The sequence below is a fragment of the Oncorhynchus masou genome, unplaced genomic scaffold (assembly GCF_036934945.1).
Source record: "Oncorhynchus masou masou isolate Uvic2021 unplaced genomic scaffold, UVic_Omas_1.1 unplaced_scaffold_1679, whole genome shotgun sequence".
Taxonomy (NCBI): Eukaryota; Metazoa; Chordata; class Actinopteri; order Salmoniformes; family Salmonidae; genus Oncorhynchus; species Oncorhynchus masou.
Genome location: NW_027006928.1, coordinates 59,174 through 80,986, shown reverse-complemented (window position 1 = coordinate 80,986; position 21,813 = coordinate 59,174). Strand labels below are relative to the sequence as shown.

General features: G+C 46.3%; 1 protein-coding gene across 1 annotated transcript in view; it reads right to left on the bottom strand.

The window, feature by feature from the left end:
* The window catches only part of LOC135531951 (voltage-dependent calcium channel subunit alpha-2/delta-1-like), a gene marked incomplete at its 3' end in the record, with an annotated part of 58,453 nt that extends 37,224 nt beyond the window's left edge, over nucleotides 1–21,229 (bottom strand). Inside the window, exons 1-4 of the mRNA XM_064959640.1 lie at nucleotides 21,215–21,229; nucleotides 20,823–20,882; nucleotides 15,950–15,985; nucleotides 15,052–15,184 (exon numbers count right to left, since the gene is read on the bottom strand). Coding sequence (XP_064815712.1) covers nucleotides 15,052–15,184; nucleotides 15,950–15,985; nucleotides 20,823–20,882; nucleotides 21,215–21,229 — 244 coding nt within the window. The remainder of the gene's footprint in view (nucleotides 1–15,051; nucleotides 15,185–15,949; nucleotides 15,986–20,822; nucleotides 20,883–21,214) is intronic.
* Between the last annotated feature and the right edge of the window lie 584 nt (nucleotides 21,230–21,813).

Genomic DNA, 21,813 nt, shown 5'->3' with positions numbered 1-21,813 from the left:
CCACTTCATCTATACAGAAAATGGGCTACATGTCAGATCTCATGGAGTCAACACTAGCACAGCTGTGTGATCTACCAGTGTTGTGAAATATACACACTGATGTAGCTGACACATAGTGCTTTGAACATGGTAGTTACATGGAGATTATAGAACATAAAACCATGTGGAGAGATGGGAAAGAGACAGAGAGACAGAAAGAGAGAGTGTGAGCATGAAGAGAGGAAGAGAGAGAGTGTGAGGAGAGGAAGAGAGAGAGAGACAGGGAGAAAGAGCGAGAGAGAGAGTGAGGAGAGGAAGAGAGAGCGAGAGAGACAGGGAGAAAGAGCGAGAGAGAGAGTGCGAGGAGAGAAAGAGAGAGAGAGTGTGAGGAGAGGAAGAGAGAGAGAGACAGGGAGAAAGAGCGAGAGAGAGTGTGAGGAGAGGAAGAGAGAGCGAGAGAGACAGGGAGAAAGAGCGAGAGAGAGAGTGCGAGGAGAGAAAGAGAGAGAGAGAGTGTGAGGAGAGGAAGAGAGAGAGAGACAGGGAGAAAGAGCGAGAGAGAGTGTGAGGAGAGGAAGAGAGAGGGAGAGAGAGAGACAGGGAGAGAAGGCGAGAGAAAAGAGTAAGGAGAGAAAGAGAGAGGAGAGTGTGAGGAGAGGAACCATTGAGAGAGACAGGGAGACAAGAGCGAGAGAGCCCTGTGAAACCCAAACACCTAGAACAAAGCGAGGGAGAGAAGACAGGGAGACCCCAGCGATGGTCGAGGTCGCCGAGGATGGAGACAGAGTGGGAGGATCACCACGGTAAGAGACAAGACAGGTCAGGTCTAGAGAGAGAAAGTGAGGAGAAAAGAGTGTGTGAGAGTCTGTCCAGAGAAGAGACATGGAGAAAGAGCTGAGATGCTTGTGTGTGGAGAGGAAGAGTGAGAGAAGAGACAGGGAATGAGCGAGACGAGAGTGGAGAGAGGGTCAACTGGAGCACAACAACAGTGTTGAGAGCTGGGACACATCAGACAACCTGGAGAAAGAGCGAGAGAGAGAGTGCGAGGAGAGAACACAGGAAGAGAGAGAGACAACAAAGAGCAAGAGAGAGTGTGAGGAGAGGAAGAGAGAGGTCAGGGAGAAAGACCAGAGAAAGGAGAAAGATTCAGAGAGACATGGAGAAAGAAGAGAGATGAGGAGAGGAAATAGAGCGAGAGAGATTAGAAAAGAGGAGAGAGAGAAAGGCAGGGAGAAAGCGAGAAGAGAGTGTGAGGAGATGGAAGAGAAGAGAGACAGGGAGAAAGAGCGAGAGAGATGTGAGGAGAGGAAGAGAGAATAGAAGTAAGGCAATGGGAGAAAGTTTTTTCCCCAAAGAGAATGGCAGCAGTCAAGTGCATGAGGAGAAAGGAAGAGAGAGAGAAGGCATGGGAGAAAGAGAAAGAGAAGAAGGCATGGAGAGAAAGGAGAGAGAACAGGGAGAAAGAGAACAGAGAGAGATGTGTGAAGAGGAAGAGAGAACGAGAGGAGATGGGAGAAGGGAGAGAGAAGGGCTAGAAATGGGCTACATGTCAAGGATGAGGTGAAAGGAAAGAGAACAAGAGACATGGGAGAAAGAGACGAGAGAACAGAGGCGAGGAGAGAAAGAGAAAGAGAACAAGTGTGAGGAGAGGAAGAGAGAAGGATAGGAAGACAGAAGGAAGAAAAAGAGTAACATGGGACAGAAGAGAGAGAGAGGCCGGGGACCATTGATCAGCCTCAACAGCCACATCAGGGGTGGGGCCTGAGCCCTAATGAAACCCAAACACCTAGAACAAATCAAAGCTTCGAAACAAATCCATCTCCACGGCAATGTGTCTGTCACCCCAGCGATGGTCGAGGTCGCCGTGATGGAGACAGAGTGGGACAGATCACCACGGTAACACAAGCCCCGGTCAGGTCTAGTTTCGGGGGAAATGTTTGTGTGTGTGTGTCTATCCATGTCTATGTCTATGTGTGTGAGTCTGCATGCTTGTGTGTGTGTGGCAGAGTGGTGTTAAATCACTAATGGCCGACACGCATCCCAATCGACCAGGGTCACAGCACAACAACAGTGTTGCCGCGGGGACACATCAATCAACCTGGACATTTCGCTTTCTCTCTCTCAACACAGCCCGGCTACAACAGACAGAATAGACTGGTCATAATCACCAGAAAATAAAGAGCAGAGAACATGAAAGAAGAGGATGAAGGGAATGAGGAGGATGATTAAAAGAGGAGAGAACAAGGCATGGGTGAAAGGAAAGAGAACAAGGCATGGGTGAAAGGAAAGAGAACAAGGGATGAGAGAAAGGGAAGAGAACAAGGCATGGGAGAAAGGGAAGAGAACAAGGCATGGGAGAAAGGAAAGAGAACAAGGCATGGGTGAAAGGAAAGAGAACAAGGCATGGGTGAAAGGAAAGAGAACAAGGGATGAGAGAAAGGAAAGAGAACAAGGCATGGGAGAAAGGAAAGAGAACAAGGCATGGGAGAAAGGAAAGAGAACAAGGGATGAGAGAAAGGAAAGAGAACAAGGCATGGGAGAAAGGAAAGAGAACAAGGCATGGGATAAAGGAAAGAGAACAAGGCATGGGATAAAGGAAAGAGAACAAGGCATGGGATAAAGGAAAGAGAACAAGGCATGGGTGAAAGGAAAGAGAACAAGGCATGGGAGAAAGGAAAGAGAACAAGGCATGGGAGAAAGGAAAGAGATCAAGGCATGGGAGAAAGGAAAGAGAACAAGGCATGGGAGAAAGGAAAGAGACCAAGGCATGGGAGAAAGGAAAGAGACCAAGGCATGGGAGAAAGGAAAGAGATGGCATGGGAGAAAGGAAAGAGAACAAGGGATGGGGCCCTTAGGAAAAAGACATTAATTACACAGGAACACTTGGAAGTGTTCAAAAAAACATGTTTTCATGTGATCACATGATCAAGGGATGTTAATGTGATAAAGGAAAAACATGACAAGGTTCATGTTGTTTTCACATGAAAAATTAATGGAGAAATCATGGTATTTTTCTGGGTGAATGGAGGAAACAAGAGGGAGAGGGCATAGGAGGGTCATGAGGAGAAAGGAAAGAGGGCATAGGAGGGTCAGGAGGAGAGAGGGAGAGGGCATGGGAGGGTAAGGGAAAGAGGGACAAGGCATGGGATAAAGGAGGAGAGAAGGCATGGGATAAAGGAAAGAGGGCAAGGCAGGGTCAAGGAAAGAGAACAAGGCATGGGATAAAGGAAAGGGAGAACAAGGCATGGGAGAAAGGAAAGAAAAGAAGGCATGGGATAAAGGAAAGAGAACAAGGCATGGGAGGGTCAGGGAAAGAGAGGGAAGGGATGGAGGGTCTTAGGAGAAAAGAGGGCATTAATTACAGGATGAACAGGGAGAGGGCAAAAAATACATGGGTTCAGGAGAGAGGGAGATCATAGGAGGGTCAAGGATAACATGGGCATAAATGATCACATCTGAAGTGTTCCAAAAAATGGTCAAGAGGAAGAGGGAATGGGACATCATGTGATTTTTCTGTCAGGTGAATGGAGAGAAACAAGGGAGAGGGCATAGGAGGGTCAGGAGGAGAGAGGGAGAGGGCATAGGAGGGTCAGGAGGAGAGAGGGAGAGGGCATAGGAGGGTCAGGAGGAGAGAGGGAGAGGGCATAGGAGGGTCAGGAGGAGAGAGGGAGAGGGCATAGGAGGGTCAGGAGGAGAGAGGGATGAGGGGATCAGACAGAAAGAGAGGATGTGAAAACGACCAACTGGAGGAGAGAAGAGAGTTGACAGAGGAGTTTCCTGAGACTTGAGTGAATGGAGGAGAACAAAAGGATGAACTGATGAAGAGAAAAGAGGAGAAGAAGAAACCATCAGAAAACTGGGACTATCACAGAGATGACATGACACAGTCATTCTGTGTCTTGGCCAGCTGCCGTGGTCCTATCAGCACTGTAATTACTCCACTTGGCTGTGATTACAGTATCAGAAAGGGGCTGTGGTGAGAGCCTGCAATCATCCTATCAGAGAGAGCCTTTCACTCAACGATACTCACCATTCACTACTACTGCACTCTCTGGGCCCTGTTCCAACACTTCTCTCCTTTTCAAATAATTTCATTGAGATTTGCAAGCGCATTTGGTTTTTGCTTCAATCTTGCATTGAAGTCAGTGGGAGATTTGCGTGGAGATTTGAATGAAGATGCCATGTTAGGATTTGGCCCACTAGCTTAGCCTAAAGCTATTTTCACACAAGAAACAGGTTCTCAAGATGATCAATTCTGTATATTCGCATTGAGCCGTCAGCTGACTATCACATATCACCAATCATCACAACTCGGGCCTTCCTCGGCCAGGCAAGAGCCCAAATGTTGTCCCAGGCTTCAGGCTCTGCCAAAAGGGTAATATGAGGTTGAGAGTTGTCCAGGAGGTTTGTTACTGAGTGGAGAATTGTGTGTGAGTAGCGGTGTGTGTGTGAGTAGCGGTGTGTGTGTGTGTGTACATGTCTGCTCTTGCTTGGGCTATTCAATGAATAATTGCAGCTGGAGGGTAAGAGGCACCCACCCACACACACAATGGTTAGGGCTTTGGAATTATCAAACACCCCTTTACCTCGTGTGTGTGTGTGTGTTTGTGCGTGTGTTCACGTGTGTGTGAGAGAATTAATGAGTTATTGTGTGTTGGTGTCACAGTCCTATGATTGTGTGGTTCCTCCCTGTGGGATGTGATCACACTGTTATTAAAGCTACTTCCTTCACTCTGGGATATGTCACACTGCTATTCAAAGTGTTTTCCTTCCAATGGTAACACTTATATGCATATCCTGGCTTCAGGGCCTGAGCTACAGGCAGTTTACTTTGGGCACGTCAGTCAGGCGGAAATTGAGAAAAAAGGACCCTAGCCCTAAGAAGTTTTAATTAACTTTGTTCACTCTGGGATGTGTTCACACTTATTGAAGCTACAGTGGCTTGTTCCCCCTTTGGCATTTTTCCTATTTTGTTGCCTTACAACCTAGAATTAAAATGGATTTTGGGGGGGTTTGTATCATTTGATTTACACAACATGCCTAGCACTTTGAAGATGCAGAATATTTCTTTCAGAACGGGCGTATATATACTGAGATCATGTGACACTTAGATTGCACACAGGTGGACATTATTTAACAAATGATGTGACTTCTGAAGGTAATTGGTTGCACCAGATCTTATTTACGGGCTTCATAGCAAATGGGGTGAAAACATACGCATGTCTTTTCCGGTTTTATCTTTTCCATTTTAAGTTATATTTTTCTTTTCACTTCACCAATTTGGACTATTTTGTGTATGTCCATTACATGAAATCAAAATAAATATCCATCTAAATTACAGGTTGTAATGAACAAAATAGGAAAAACGCCAAGGGGGAGTGAATGAAGAGTGAATGAAGTAGCTTTAATAACAGTGTTAACACATCCCAGAGTGAATGAAGTAGCTTTAATAACAGTGTTAACACATCCCAGAGTGAATGAAGTAGCTTTAATAACAGTGTTAACACATCCCAGAGTGAATGAAGTAGCTTTAATAACAGTGTTAACACATCCCAGAGTGAATGAAGTAGCTTTAATAACAGTGTTAACACATCCCAGAGTGAATGAAGTAGCTTTAATAACAGTGTTAACACATCCCAGAGTTGAATAAATAACAGTGTTAACACATCCCAGAGTGAATGAAGTAGCTTTAATAACAGTGTTAATACATCCCAGAGTGAATGAAGTAGCTTTAATAACAGTGTTAACACATCCCAGAGTGAATGAAGTAGCTTTAATAACAGTGTTAACACATCCCAGAGTGAATGAAGTAGCTTTAATAACAGTGTTAATACATCCCAGAGTGAATGAAGTAGCTTTAATAACAGTGTTAACACATCCCAGAGTGAATGAAGTAGCTTTAATAACAGTGTTAACACATCCCAGAGTGAATGAAGTAGCTTTAATAACAGTGTTAACACATCCCAGAGTGAATGAAGTAGCTTTAATAACAGTGTTAACACATCCCAGAGTGAATGAAGTAGCTTTAATAACAGTGTTAACACATCCCAGAGTGAATGAAGTAGCTTTAATAACAGTGTTAACACATCCCAGAGTGAATGAAGTAGCTTTAATAACAGTGTTAACACATCCCAGAGTGAATACTATTCATCCCCCTTGGCGTTTTCCCTATTTTGTTCATTACAACCTGTAATTTAAATGGATATTTATTTTTGATTTCATGTAATATGATATGAGATATGGAGAGAAGCAGAGAAGGGAGGGAGAGAGAGATAAACAGAGGAGGGGGAGAGAGATAAACAGAAGGGAGAGATATGGAGAGAAAGAAAGTGATAAAGAAAAGTGTTCTTCTCAGCTTTACAGACGACAGGCCCAACGTATCGAACAGAGCAAACGAGAGAAAAAAATCATATTTGTACGCTATGAGCTTTGCCACAGGGACTGTGACATCACCACAGACAGATTACACACACACTTTTTTTTTGCATACTCATACACACACACTAATAAACACACACACCCTCAGAGTGTCTGAGCTCGTCTGGGCCAGTGTATGTATGGAGTTGACAGGTGACACACAGGGTTGATGCTAATGGGCATCAGGCGATTCAGAGTTCCATTTCCAAACTGAGCCTCCAACACTCATACTACACACGCCAATATCCTCCTAATGACTGAGAACACACACACACACACACACACACACACACACACTTGCTTGATGCAAATGCACACACATACACTATTTCAATCTCGTGCACACAAACACTCATTTTCAATCTCAAACCCATACCAATAGGCACGCGCACACATACACGTCCCTATTCCCCACCCACACCAAATCAGCAGGGAGAAAGACTCCAATCAGCAGGCCCCACTGTGGAGGAGTGACAGTCTCTACACCCTGCTATTATTAGACTGAACTGGAGAGCAGAGAGAGAGCAGGAAGAGAGGGAGAGAGAAGAAGGATGGGAGAGAGGGAAGAGATGGAGAGAGGGGAGATGGAGAAGAGACGGAGAGGGGCATGGGGAAAAGACGAAGAGACAGAGGGGAGATGGAAAAGAGAGAGAGGAGGAGATAGAGAGAGTGATGGATAGAGTGAACAAGTCAAAACAAAGAGAGAGAGGAGAGGAGTGTGAAAGTCAAAGGAGGAAAATATGGGTAAAAAGATACATTAGAATAGAGAATGTGAGAGAAAGAGATTGAAAGAGAGCGGGATGGTGGGACACCTCATCAAACCTTGATTCAGCCATCAAACCCACAAGGACACTTGGCTTAGTCTAGACAATGTCCTGTAATCAACTTACCACCCCGCCTATCTACACACACACACACACCACCACTCTGGTGCCCCCACACACACACACACCCTCCATGGCAACGCTGACAGCACCAGCCAGCTGAAGTAGCATTGATGTGGCCGCCCATCCTAGGAGAGATAGATAGAGGAAGATAGGGATAGATAGGGATAGAGGATAGATAGAGATAGATAGGGATTGAGGAATGTAGGGAGAGGTAGAGGGATAGAGGAATGTAGGGAGAGGTAGAGGGATAGAGGAATGTAGGGAGAGGTAGAAGGATAGAGGAATGTAGGGAGAGGTAGAGGAATGTAGGGAGAGGTAGAAGGATAGAGGAATGTAGGAAGAGGTAGAGGGATAGGAATGTAGGAAGAGGTAGAGGGATAGAGGAATGTAGGGAGAGGTAGAGGGATAGAGGAATGTAGGGAGAGGTAGAGGGATAGAGGAATGTAGGGAGAGGTAGAGGGATAGAGGAATGTAGGAAGAGGTAGAGGGATAGAGGAATGTAGGGAGAGGTAGAGGGATAGAGGAATGTAGGGAGAGGTAGAGGGATAGAGGAATGTAGGAAGAGGTAGAGGGATAGAGGAATGTAGGAAGAGGTAGAGGGATAGAGGAATGTAGGGAGAGGTAGAGGGATAGAGGAATGTAGGGAGAGGTAGAGGGATAGAGGAATGTAGGGAGAGGTAGAGGGATAGAGGAATGTAGGGAGAGGTAGAGGGATAGAGGAATGTAGGGAGAGGTAGAGGGATAGAGGAATGTAGGGAGAGGTAGAGGGATAGAGGAATGTAGGAAGAGGTGGCGGGATAGAGGAATGTAGGGAGAGGTGTCAGGATAGAGGGATAGAGGAATGTAGGGAGAGGTGGCGGGATAGAGGAATGTAGGGAGAGGTGGCGGGATAGAGGAATGTAGGGAGAGGTAGAGGGATAGAGGAATGTAGGGAGAGAGGTGAGAAAATGGGATAGAGGAATGTAGGAAGAAAGGTAGAGGGATAGAGGAATGTAGGAAGAGGTGGACAGGATAGAGGAATGTAGGGAGAGGTAGAGGGATAGAGGAATGTAGGGAGAGGTATCTTCGAGGGATAGAGGAATGTAGGGAGAGGTATCCAGGGTCCTGAGGGATGATAATGATCAAGACGTCTGGATAACCTTATAAATGTAAAAGTAACGTGTGCAGGATAGAGAGATAAGGAATGGATGAAAGGTGACGGGACTAGAGGAATGTACAGAGGTAGGGGATAGAGGAATGTCACTTAGAGGTAGAGGGAAAGAGGAATGTTTACTAATTTAATAGAGGGATAGAGGAATGTAGTCCAGAAAATTGGGGGATAGAGGAATGTGGGAATTTAGAGGGATTGAGGAATGTAGGAAAATACCCCCAACATAAGATGAATGTAGGGAGAGGTAGAGGGATAGAGGAATGTAGGGAGAGGTAGAGGGATAGAGGAATGTAGGGAGAGGTGGCGGGATAGAGGAATGTAGGGAGAGGTAGAAGCTCACTGTATAGGAATGTATCTGAGCCAGTAACTACATAGAGGAATGTAGGGAGACCTAGAGGGATAGAGGATCCATGTGCAGGGTGCCCCGTGTCCTCAGTGCCCATGTAGGGAGAGGTAGACACATAGAGGAATGTACACAGAGGTGGCGGGATAGAGGAATGTAGGGAGAGGTAGAGGGATAGAGGAATGTAGGGACACACACACGGGATAGAGGAATGTAGGGAGAGGTAGAAACTGATACACCAATGTGGGAGCTGTGGAACAAGATAGAGGAATGTCCCTGGGAGAGGTGGCTTGTAGATCTTAATGAAGGTGATGTCTAGAGGGATAACTAGGACATGTAGGGAGAGGTGCTAAATAGAGGGATGAGTAAATCACAGAAGCTCACCTCCATAAACAATCTGACGAAAATAGGAAGGGACAGACAGGCTGTGACTGTGGGGTGACATCCAGTCTGCTCTAAATCCCCCATTAGCCACTCAGAGCCACAGTGAGAGAAGGATAGAGAGTGAGAAAATGTTGTGCGTGAGTGAAAATGAGAGAAAGAGAAAGAGAAAGAAAAGGGAGAAAACGAAAAAAGAGGGGACATAAAAATAGAGAATGAGACCACCAGAGTGAGAGGAAAGAGATGGATGAACATCCCCCCCCACCTGTCCATACCCGAACATGGACCCTAGTCCCATCTTCGTCATTGCTCATTCCCACTCGTAAAAATATCTGGACGCACTCGTCCATCCAGCCGTCCTGTGCATGATAATGATCAACACGTCTGTTGATAACCTTATAAATACTTCAAAATGTAACGTTTGCAACAACTAGAGAGTTAAGTAACATGGATGAAAGTTTAATTCTGACATGAGACTGAGACATAACGAACATGGACATAGTCCCCCCCTTAGGGGACCAAAAATATTGTGACAAATTCACTTATATGTGTATATGTGCAAATACTTAACTTTTTACTAATTTAATACCCAAGTGAATTTGTCCCAGTACTTTTAGTCCACTAAAATTGGGGGACTATGAACAAAAAGTGCATGGAATTTGGCATAAACATGGACACCTATGGATGAAAATACCCCTAACATTGAAGATGACAGTCTGCACTTTAATCCTCATGGAACCATTATATAATTTCTAATCCAAAGTTCTGGACAAAGTGCCAAAACATGGAAAAGTGTGTCACTATCCCAATACTTTTGAAGCTCACTGTATACTGGACCACTCACTACACACTATCTGAGCCAGTAACTACATGACGAATAAATAATCCATGACCTCAGTGGCATAACGTGTGTGACACCTAGTTGCATCCATGGACAGGGTGCCCCGTGTCCTCAGTGTGCCCATGCTAAAAGAGGCCCCCTACACATGGACACCACACACACACACACACAACACACACACTAGTGGCAACAACATGGACACCTAGTGGCATACACAACATGGACACACACACACAACATGGAACCACGTGGCACAAACACACAGCTCAAAAACTGAATACACCAATGTGTGAGCTGATGGAACAAGATGGACACCTAGTGTTTTCCTCCCAGTGGACACCTAGATCTTAATGAAGGTGATGTCTAGTGGCATCACTAACTATGTCACATATGGCATAACCCCCAAACCCAGGCCATCTAAATGGACACTCAATCAACACCATGGACACCTAATGGCATAACAAATGGACACCTAGTGTTCATTTTCAACATGGACACCTGTGGAACTAAAACATGGACACTGGATAATGAGTGTGGACATCCAGTGGCATAGAGGAACATGGACACAGTGTGAAGAACATGGACAACATGGCATAATAACATGGACACCTAGTGGCATAACGAACATGGACACCTAGTGGCATAACGAACATGGACACCTTGTGGCATAACGAACATGGACACCTAGTGGCATAACGAGCATAGATGGACACCTAGTGGCATAACGAACATGGACACCTAGTGGCATAACGAGCATGGACACCTAGTGGCATAACGAACATGGACACCTAGTGGCATAACGAACATGGACACCTAGTGGCATAAGGAACATGGACACCTAGTGGCATAACGAACATGGACACCTAGTGGCATAACGAACATGGACACCTAGTGGCATAACGAACATGGACACCTTGTGGCATAACGAACATGGACACCTAGTGGCATAACGAACATGGACACCTAGTGGCATAACGAACATGGACACCTTGTGGCATAATGAACATGGACACCTAGTGGCATAACGAACATGGACACCTAGTGGCATAACGAACATGGACACCTAGTGGCATAGCCTAGAGTGGACACCTAGTGGCATAGAACATGGATACACCTAGTGGCATAATGAACATGGACACCTAGTGGCATAACGAACAAGGACACCTAGTGGCATAACGAACATGGACACCTAGTGGCATAACGAACATGGACACCTAGTGGCATAAGGAACATGGACACCTAGTGGCATAAGGAACATGGACACCTAGTGGCATAACGAACATGGACACCTAGTGGCATAACGAACATGGACACCTAGTGGCATAACGAACATGGACACCTAGTGGCATAACGAACATGGACACCTTGTGGCATAACGAACATGGACACCTTGTGGCATAACGAACATGGACACCTAGTGGCATAACGAACATGGACACCTTGTGGCATAACGAACATGGACACCTAGTGGCATAACGAACATGGACACCTTGTGGCATAACGAACATGGACACCTTGTGGCATAACGAACATGGACACCTTGTGGCATAACGAACATGGACACCTTGTGGCATAACGAACATGGACACCTTGTGGCATAACGAACATGGACACCTTGTGGCATAACGAACATGGACACCTTGTGGCATAACGAACATGGACACCTTGTGGCATAACGAACATGGACACCTTGTGGCATAACGAACATGGACACCTTGTGGCATAACGAACATAGACACCTCCGAGGCCTAAGCAAAAAAGCAAAAATGTGGTGCACGCCCACGCCACCACCAAAATGACACAGTGAGATAGGAGAGAGGAAGTGACGACACCATTTAGATGGAACGAGACGGTGACTACGGGCTGATTATCAGCACAAAATGTCACTGAGATAGCAGGCTCTACATCTCAAGCAAAAAACAACATCAGCAATACACTCACCAGCTTCCGTTGTTTATGTGACACGGACATGCTACAGCATTCAGGGACTGTACCGTGGCTAAGGTGCACACAGAGCAAGGAGACACTGCCTGGAATCTGTCTGTTGATGAGCTGGAAGTGTTCATTTCAAACCTGTATGTCCGTGGAGCATTCGGTGGAAAGAGCGTGTGTATGGAGAGCTTCTGGTCAGACATGTATGAGATACTTTTCTTTGGAGAAACCATGTCATGGGATCGCTTCAGAGAGATCATGTGGTTTTTGGGGTACCTCCATTTTGATGAAACAGAAATTCCAACCATGGTATCCAACGTATAAATACCTGACTATTTTTTACTGCTTTTACTTAGCCTAGTCACACACTTATATTCATTAGAATGCCATTATTTTTTTGCTGATTTTCACTGTTTCTCAAGCACACTTGTCACTTATAATGATGTTTAGGATACTGCTGTTTCTATCATTTGACCTTGTGTCTTACAGTTCATGCGTCTTGGTGAATGTGGTATTTTGGGGTATTGTTTTTGTCGTCATAAAAAGAAGCTGTTACCGTGGTCCAACACATACGCCTTCTGTTTCATAATTGTAGCAAAGCTATTCCATTAATAAAATGCATTAAACATTTTAATGTTATGTTTTTACATATAGCCTAGTCACAAACTAATGAAATAAAAGACCTTCATAAACATAACCAAATGATTGTTTTCGCAATAGCATATATTAACGCATTAATTACACTGTTAGAATGTTGTAGTCAAAGTGACTGCTCATTAGCTTGAAGGGGGGTTCCTTCAAGGCCCAGCTGTTCTAGTGTAAATGAATGAAATTAAAGCAGAAAGAGGAGAGAACGAGTGATAAGAGGAGTGACAGACAGAGCAGAGGGAGTGACAGACAGAGATAAGAGGAGTGACAGAGCCGAGGGCGATAAGAGGAGTGACAGACAGAGCCGAGACATAAGACAGAGCCGAGGGCGATAAGAGGAGTGACAGAGCAGAGGGCGAGAGGAGGAGTGACAGACAGAGCCGAGGGCGATAAGACAGTGACAGACAGAGGGCGATAAGAGGAGTGACAGACAGAGCGAGGTCGATAAGAGGAGTGACAGACAGAGCCGAGGGCGATAAGAGGAGTGACAGACCGAGCCGAGGGCGATAACAGAGGAGGGCGATAAGAGGAGTGACAGACAGAGCCGAGGGCGATAAGAGGAGTGACAGACAGAGCCGAGGTCGATAAGAGGAGTGACAGACAGAGCCGAGGGCGATAAGAGGAGTGACAGACAGAGCCGAGGGCGATAAGAGGAGTGACAGACAGAGACGAGGGCGATAAGAGGAGTGACAGACAGAGACGAGGGCGATAAGAGGAGTGACAGACAGAGCCGAGGGCGATACAGAGGAGTGACAGACAGAGCCGAGGGCGATAAGAGGAGTGACAGACAGAGCGAGGGCGATAAGAGGAGTGACAGACAGAGCCGATAAGGGGAGGGCGATAAGGGGAGTGACAGACCGAGCCGAGGGCGATAAGAGGAGTGACAGACAGAGCCGAGGGCGATAAGAGGAGTGACAGACAGAGCCGAGGGCGATAGGAGGAGTGACAGACAGAGCCGAGGGCGATAAGAGGAGTGACAGACAGAGCCGAGGGCGATAAGAGGAGTGACAGACAGAGCCGAGGGCGATAAGAGGAGTGACAGACAGAGCCGAGGGCGATAAGAGGAGTGACAGACAGAGCCGAGGGCGATAGGGGGAGTGACAGACAGAGCCGAGGGCGATAAGAGGAGTGACAGACAGAGCCGAGGGCGATAAGAGGAGTGACAGACAGAGCCGAGGCGATAAGAGGAGTGACAGACAGAGCCGAGGGCGATAGAGGAGGACAGACAGAGCCGGGCGATAAGCAGACAGAGCCGAGGGCGATAAGAGGAGTGACAGACAGAGCCGAGGGCGACAAGAGGAGTAAGACAGACCGAGCCGAGGGCGATAAGCGAGTAAGACCGAGCCGACGATAAGAGGAGTGAGACCGAGGGCGATAGCGATAAGAGGAGTGACAGACAGAGCCGAGGGCGATAAGAGGAGGACAGACAGAGCCGAGGCGATAAGAGGAGTGACAGACCGAGCCGAGGGCGATAAGAGGAGTGACAGACCGAGCCGAGGGCGATAAGAGGAGTGACAGACAGAGCCGAGGCGATAAGAGGAGTGACAGACAGAGCCGAGGGCGATAAGAGGAGTGACAGACAGAGCCGAGGGCGATAAGAGGAGTGACAGACTGAGCCGAGGGCGATAAGAGGAGTGACAGACAGAGCCGAGGGCGATAAGAGGAGTGACAGACTGAGCCGAGGGCGATAAGAGGAGTGACAGACAGAGCCGAGGGCGATAAGAGGAGTGACAGACCGAGCCGAGGGCGTTAAGAGGAGTGACAGACCGAGCCGAGGGCGATAAGAGGAGTGACAGACAGAGCCGAGGGCGATAAGAGGAGTGACAGACAGAGCCGAGGGCGATAAGAGGAGTGACAGACCGAGCCGAGGGCGATAAGAGGAGTGACAGACAGAGCCGAGGGCGATAAGGGGCGATAAGAGGAGTGACAGACCGAGCCGAGGGCGATAAGAGGAGTGACAGACCGAGCCGAGGGCGATAAGAGGAGTGACAGACTGAGCCGAGGGCGATAAGAGGAGTGACAGACCGAGCCGAGGGCGATTAGAGGAGTGACAGACAGAGCCGAGGGCGATAAGAGGAGTGACAGACTGAGCCGAGGGCGGATCAGACAAGCATTAAAGAAGAGCATGATAGAGCAAGATTAAGACTAGAGAAAGACATGGAAGCAGAAAGACTGAGAAAGACCCAGAAAGTATCCACACAAGAAAAAAAATCATGGCAGTTTCATTGACATTCAGTGTGATTCTCTCATGAGGTTGTGGGTGGGAGAGCGAGGAGCAGCTGGTGACCGGGGTGACTCGGAGGCCAGGTCTGCTGCCCATGGGTTGGGCTAGGCAGGGCTAAATTTAGACTGCAAGCATTGGCCGGGCCATCAGCTGACTACTACACACATTCTGAGAAACTGACTGACCAAAATGTCATGGAAACATGCTATAAATACTGTACAATGCATGTGTGTGTGTGTGTGTACTCACAGCCCTCGTATATGTCCGTGGGTATGTGGACTGCTGTGGTGTTGTAGGAGATGAGGCGTCTGAATTGCTCGTCTTCCTTAAACTCTGGATAAAGCCGGTTTGGCTTCTTGACCTCTGTATCATTTGAGTCCAGCTATAAGGGAAAAAGACGAAAGGAATGACATATTATTGACGCAAAATGGAGGTCAGTGGAGAGTATACTGCATGTATTTGGTGAATATAAAGTATTGTGTGTGTGTGTGTCTGTCACTTTGCATTATGGTGCGTTGTATGATAACACGTGTGTGTGTCTGTGTGGCGCTTGCTCCATCTCCTGTGGCTGTGAATAATACTGTGTTCAGATGCCTGACAGTACTGATCTCCTGTGTCGTGGCCCGTCAAAGCCAGAATGACATCAGCTGTTCAGGAGAGGTGTGTGCCTGCCTGCATGTGTTCTATCACCACATCCCCTGTGGAATTACTATCTGATCCCCAGTATCAAATCAGACAGATGACTTCAGAGGCTTCAGAGGGATGCAGACGATATCACTCGCACAGATACGTGTTCTTGAGATAATCTCTCACACGCACACACGCACGCACACACACTAGACATAACATGCATGCACACTCATTTGAATATGCACACATACAAACACACATGCTAACAAAAACACACACTAACCCTAGCGTACTATAGCAACTGTTTTGTGTCTTTTCAGGGCTCTAGAGCCTGGGCCACAGCTGGGGGATGTGGGGGATCCTTTACGGCTATCAATACGCTTTACAACAGGTTTAGTAACCATGGCTACAAAGACAGAGGGTGCAGGTGGGATTCTGTTGACTATACAGACTCAATATGACTCAGATCACATCTCTTCACTGCACATGGAGGAAGTAACAGTAGACATGTACTCACGTTTTCTTTGGCATAGTAGTAATGGATGTCATCAGGCTTTGGAGAAAGGGCAGGAGGGAAGAGAGAGAGAGAAACATGTAAAACAAAGATTTCTGAACACAGCAGGTCTTTGGTAGGGGTTTAAATCAATGTGCATTGTAAAGTTTTCAGACAGTGTTAGAGTTGTGTGGAAACTGTGGAATCTATGTTGTTTCTATTCTTCAGTGTGCTTGTATTATTTGTCTTATTTTATTTTTACATTTAAGTCAATTCCAAGCACTTCAAATTGGTGAATTCACCTTCTGACATTTTGTCAATTCAAGTATGTCTATGTGTGTGTCTCACATGCACAAGTGTGTACTCCCTTAATACAGTGTGTGTGTACTCCCCTAATACAGTGTGTGTGTGTGTGTGTGTACTCCCCTAATACAGTGTGTGTGTACTCCCCTAATACAGTGTGTGTGTGTGTACTCCCTAATACAGTGTGTGTGTGTGTACTCCCCTAATACAGTGTGTGTGTGTGTGTGTGTGTGTGTGTGTGTGTGTGTGTGTGTGTGTGTGTGTGTGTGTGTGTGTGTGTGTGTGTGTGTGTGTGTGTGTGTGTTGTTTGACACAAAAGCATCAGTAGTGTTGTAACCAACTCTCTCTTTCATCCTCTGTGCGAGCTTCCTGTCAGAGCACGAGCAAGCCAGGCGCTAATGAGCTAGCCTATCCAGCCTAGCTGACAGATGGATGCCTTGGGGACATGGAGCCGGTTCACTGGTTAGCACCACCTGCCTGCCACCTCCGGCGCTGCAACATGGGGCTAACGCTACATAAACCACAGACCTGTGATCTGCTGGTGGTGTGAGGCTCAATAGTTAACGCCAGGCCATTAGCGATGAGCTAGGTGTTAGCGATAGACAGTTCTGACAGCGGTGCTCCAGCATCTGCTCACCTCCCGAGAGACAGGCTGCAGTCCTTGCAGAGCGTACACACAAGCTCGCACACATATACACACTCTGTCTGTCTTAGTTTCTACTGTATCTCTCATATGCTCAGATCCCTGAGGGGTGAGACAGTGTGACCTTAGTGTGAGTGTCGCTCCACAACATTAAGATGGCCTGACAGCCATCATGAGGAGGTCTCTTCAAGTTAGCTTTGAAGCACTGTGGCTACACTCCCCACCTCCTTATTAAGTGTGTGTGTGTGTGTGTTTTAAGTGCATGGATGTGAATGTGTGTTAAGGTGGTTTCACACACACAGAGGCTTGTAGAGTAATGGGGTAAATGTTTTTAAGTGATGTAACTCCTGAGGGAGGGAGGACGTCTTCTGGGCTTTCATACAGAAATGAGGCGTGTGTGCAGGGATATTTGATCTCCTACACCAGATTGTGTACACACACAGGAACGTACACACACACACACCCTCGGATGCAGCAAGGACATGGGCGGTTCACGGAGGACTACGCTGTAACCTCGATGTTGGCCAGACAGATTGAGAAGGAGTGAGGAGGGGGTGTCTGGAGACAGACTGGACCACGTCTCCTCCTAACACTTTCACTGAGCGCGTGCGAGAGCCACATGGAGCCAGGACACTCCTCACGACACGCAACATTGCCTGAGAAAGCCAGCGGTTTAAGAAACTGAAATGAATAGAGAAAACTACATTCAGCCTCGTTTGTCGTTGCCTGGTTGACACGCACCCGCACACACACACTTGGGATCAATTAGCTAGCTCAACATAAACAGTCTGAAAAAGCCAACCTCCGAGTCCTTTCATCGGTGCAGGCTTAATTGGCTAAGACTAACATGTGCACTAATATTTGCTCGTTAGTTACAGAAAACGCTGGACGTTCACACTAATGACTCTACGCCAAGGGATAATTATCCAAGCTAGCCAAGCATCCTCCAGCCTCCAGTCACACATCCCAAGCCTCAAAGAAGTAGACCACGGCAGCATAGAGCAGCGCGAAGCAGATACTACCTTGTTCCCCACACGTACTCTACTTTATCCTACACACACGCATGTGCACAGGCACATACACAGGTGGAGCACGCACGCACAAACACACGCACGCACACACACGCACACTTCCCGTGAGTGTGTCGGAATCAGACCGATAAGAAACCTTTAATGGAGAAGAGTCATTAAAAGGAGTATCGGAGGAGGTTATAATGACACTGTCCAGGTTAGTTTGAAGCTAATAGACCAATAGGAGGCAATGGAGTCATCCCACATAGAGGCAGTAAAAAAAATATATATATATACAGTATAAACAGGTAATTTGGCATTTTCAATATATGGCTGCCGAAAGTGAGTGGCTTTCGCATTACTAAGTAGGAGAAGTAAATTAACTATTTGAATTCATTAGAAAAACGTTGCGGCTCGGACAAAGAACGTTTGGACATGGGGAGTTGAGGAACTGCATCATAATTCATGATGAGGCCTACTAATCAAGTGCAGAGACAGGCTGCTCAGTAGAGAAATGTGTCCGATGGGGAGTGAGTTCAAGTAGAAGAAAAGGTTACTGGAATCGTGTTCATACAGTGCATTCATAAAGTATTCAGACCCCTTGGCTTTTTCCACATTTTGTTACGTAACAGCCTTATTCTAGAAAATATATTTTTATCTCATTAATCTACACACAATACCCCATAATGACAAAGTGAAAACAGGTTTAGAGAAATGTTTGCACATTTATAAAAATGTAAAACATATGATATTACATTTACATAAGTATTCAGACCTTTTACTCATTACTTTGTTGAAGCACCTTTGGCAGTGACTACAGCCTTGAGTCTTCATGGGTATGTGGCTACAAGCTTTTGGGGAGTTTCTCTCATTCCTCTCTGCAGATCGTCTCAAGCTCTGTCAGGTTAGATGGGGAGCGTCGCAGCACAGCTATTTTCAGGTCTCTCCAGAGATGTTCGATTGGGTTCAAGTCCGGGCTCTGGCTGGGCCACTCAAGGCCATTTAGGGACTTGTCCCGAAGCCACTCCTGCATTGTCTTGGCTGTGTGCTTAGGGTCGATGTCCTGTTGGAAGGTGAACCTTTGTCCAAGTCTGAGATCCTGAGTGCTCTGGAGCAGGTTTTCATCAAGGATCTCACTGTACTTTGCTCTGTTCATCTTTGCCTCGATTCTGACTAGTCTCCCATTCCCTGCCACTGAAAAACATCCCCACAGCATGATGCTGCCACCACCGTGCTTCACCGTAGGAATGGTACCAGGTTTCCTCCAGATGTGACCCTTGGCATTCAGGACAAAGAGTTCAATCATGGTTTCATCAGACCAGAGAATATTGTTTCTCACGGTCTGCGACTCCTTTAGGTGCCTTTTGGCAAACTCCAAGCGTCTGTCATGTGGCTTTTACTGATGAGTGGCTTCTGTCTGGCCACTCTACCATAAAACCCTGATTGGTGGAGTACTGCAGAGATGGTTGTCTTTCTGGAAGGTTCTCCCATCTCCACAGAAGAACGCTGGAGCTCTGTCAGAGTGACCATCAGGTTCTTGGTCAACTCCCTAACCAAGGCCCTCTCCCTTGATTGCTCAGTTTGGCTGGGCTGTCAGCTCTAAGAAGAGTCTTGGTGGTTCCAAACTTCTTCCATTTAAGAACGATGGAGTCCACTGTGTTCTTGGGGACCCTCAATGCTGTGGAAATGTTTTGGTACCCTTCTCCAGATCTGTGCATCAACACAATCCTGCCTTGGAGCTCTACAGACAATTCCTTTGACTTCATGGCTTGGTTTTTGCTCTGACATGCACTGTCAACTGTGGGACCTGATATAGACAGGTGTGTGCCTGTCAAATCAAATCAAATCAATTTATATAGCCCTTCGTACATCAGCTGATATCTCAAAGTGCTGTACAGAAACCCAGCCTAAAATCATGATCATGTCCAATCAATTGAATTTACCACAGATGGACTCCAATTAAGTTGTAGAAACATCTCAAGGATAATCAATGGAAACAGGATGCACCTGTGCTCAATTTCGAGTCTCATAGAAAAAGGTCTGAATACCTATGTAAATAAGTTTTTTTTTTAATTTTTATACATTTGCAAACTTTTCTAAAAACCTGTTTTCGCTTTGTCATTATGGGGTATTGTGTGTAGAAAAACATTGTTGTAATCCATTTTAGAACAAGACAAATGTGGAATGTGGAAAAGGGGAGGGGTCTGAATACTTTCCGAATGCACTATACACTGGCTTAATGGGAATTTGAGAGAGTAAGACCCAGTGTGTGCATGGCTCTGAATGTGTCCCAATGCAATCTAATTGAATTCTACTTCATTGAACTATATTGTCATTCTAATGAGATTTTATACAAAAATGAACATCCAATGTCTTTTTTTACCAGGTAAGTTGACTGAGAACACATTCTCATTTACAGCAACAACCTGGGGAATAGTCACAGGGGGAGATGGGGGTGAATGAGCCAATTGGAAGATAGGGATGATTGGGTGGCCATGATGGTATGAGGGCCAGATTGAGAATTTAGCCAGGTTAACACCCCTACTCTTACAATAAGTGACCACAGAGAGTCAGGACACCCATTTCATGTCCCAACCGAAAGAAGGCGCCCTAAACAGGGCAATATCCCCGATCACTGGCCCTGGGGCATTGGGATATTGTTTTTTTAGACCCGAGGAAAGAATGCATTCTACTGGCCCTCCAACACCACTTTCAGCAGCATCTGGTCTCCCACCCAGGAACTGACCAGGACCAACCCTGCTTAGCTTCAGAGGCAAGCCAGCAGTGGGATGCAGGGTGGTAAGCTGCTGGCAATTACAACAATCATATATAATCGTGAATGAAATCAATCTCTTCTTATAGAGTTCAAGGCTTCTATAGGTAATGCATCCAGAGATAATGAGGACATGAATAATGTTGATCTCCACAACCACTGCCTCACCTCAGGATCATTCTTCCACCGATGCCACATCTGAAAATCCTCTGCAGCGGATGCCAGTGTCTGGACAAAAAACAGAGAAATAGAGTTGGAATTTTAACACATATTTCCTTTCAATTAAGGAGTTGACATAGTGCTTGTGGCAAGCAGAGAAAGAAAGAGAGAAGAGAGAGAGAGAGAGAGAGAGAGAGAGAGAGAGAGAGAGAGAGAGTAAGGTACAAATGTTCATTAACATTGATCACAGACATGAAAGTGTTAAGAGCATAAAAGCCATCATACTCCTCCACCGTACACAACATATACTGAGGGTACATTACACACCTCAGCTTACCTTATCATGGCTCATTCACACAACTGGCTCACCCTATCATGGCTCATTCACACAACTGACTCACCTTGTCATGGCTCATTCACACAACTGACTCACCTTATCATGGCTCATTCACACAACTGACTCACCTTATCATGGCTCATTCACACAACTGACTCACCTTGTCATGGCTCATTCACACAACTGACTCACCTTATCATGGCTCATTCACACAACTGACTCACCTTATCATGGCTCATTCACACAACTGACTCACCTTATCATGGCTCATTCACACAACTGATGGCTCACCTTATCATGGCTCATTCACACAACTGACTCACCTTGTCATGGCTCATTCACACAACTGGCTCACCTTATCATGGCTCATTCACACAACTGGCTCACCTTATCATGGCTAATTCAAACAACTGGCTCACCTTATCATGGCTCATTCACACAACTGGCTCACCTTATCATGGCTAATTTAAACAACTGGCTCACCTTATCATGGCTCATTCACACATCTGGCTCACCTTATCATGGCTCATTCAAACAACTGGCTCATCTTATCATGGCTAATTCACACAACTGGCTCACCTTATCATGTCTAATTCAAACAACTGGCTCACCTTATCATGGCTAATTCAAACAACTGGCTCACCTTATCATGGCTCATTCACA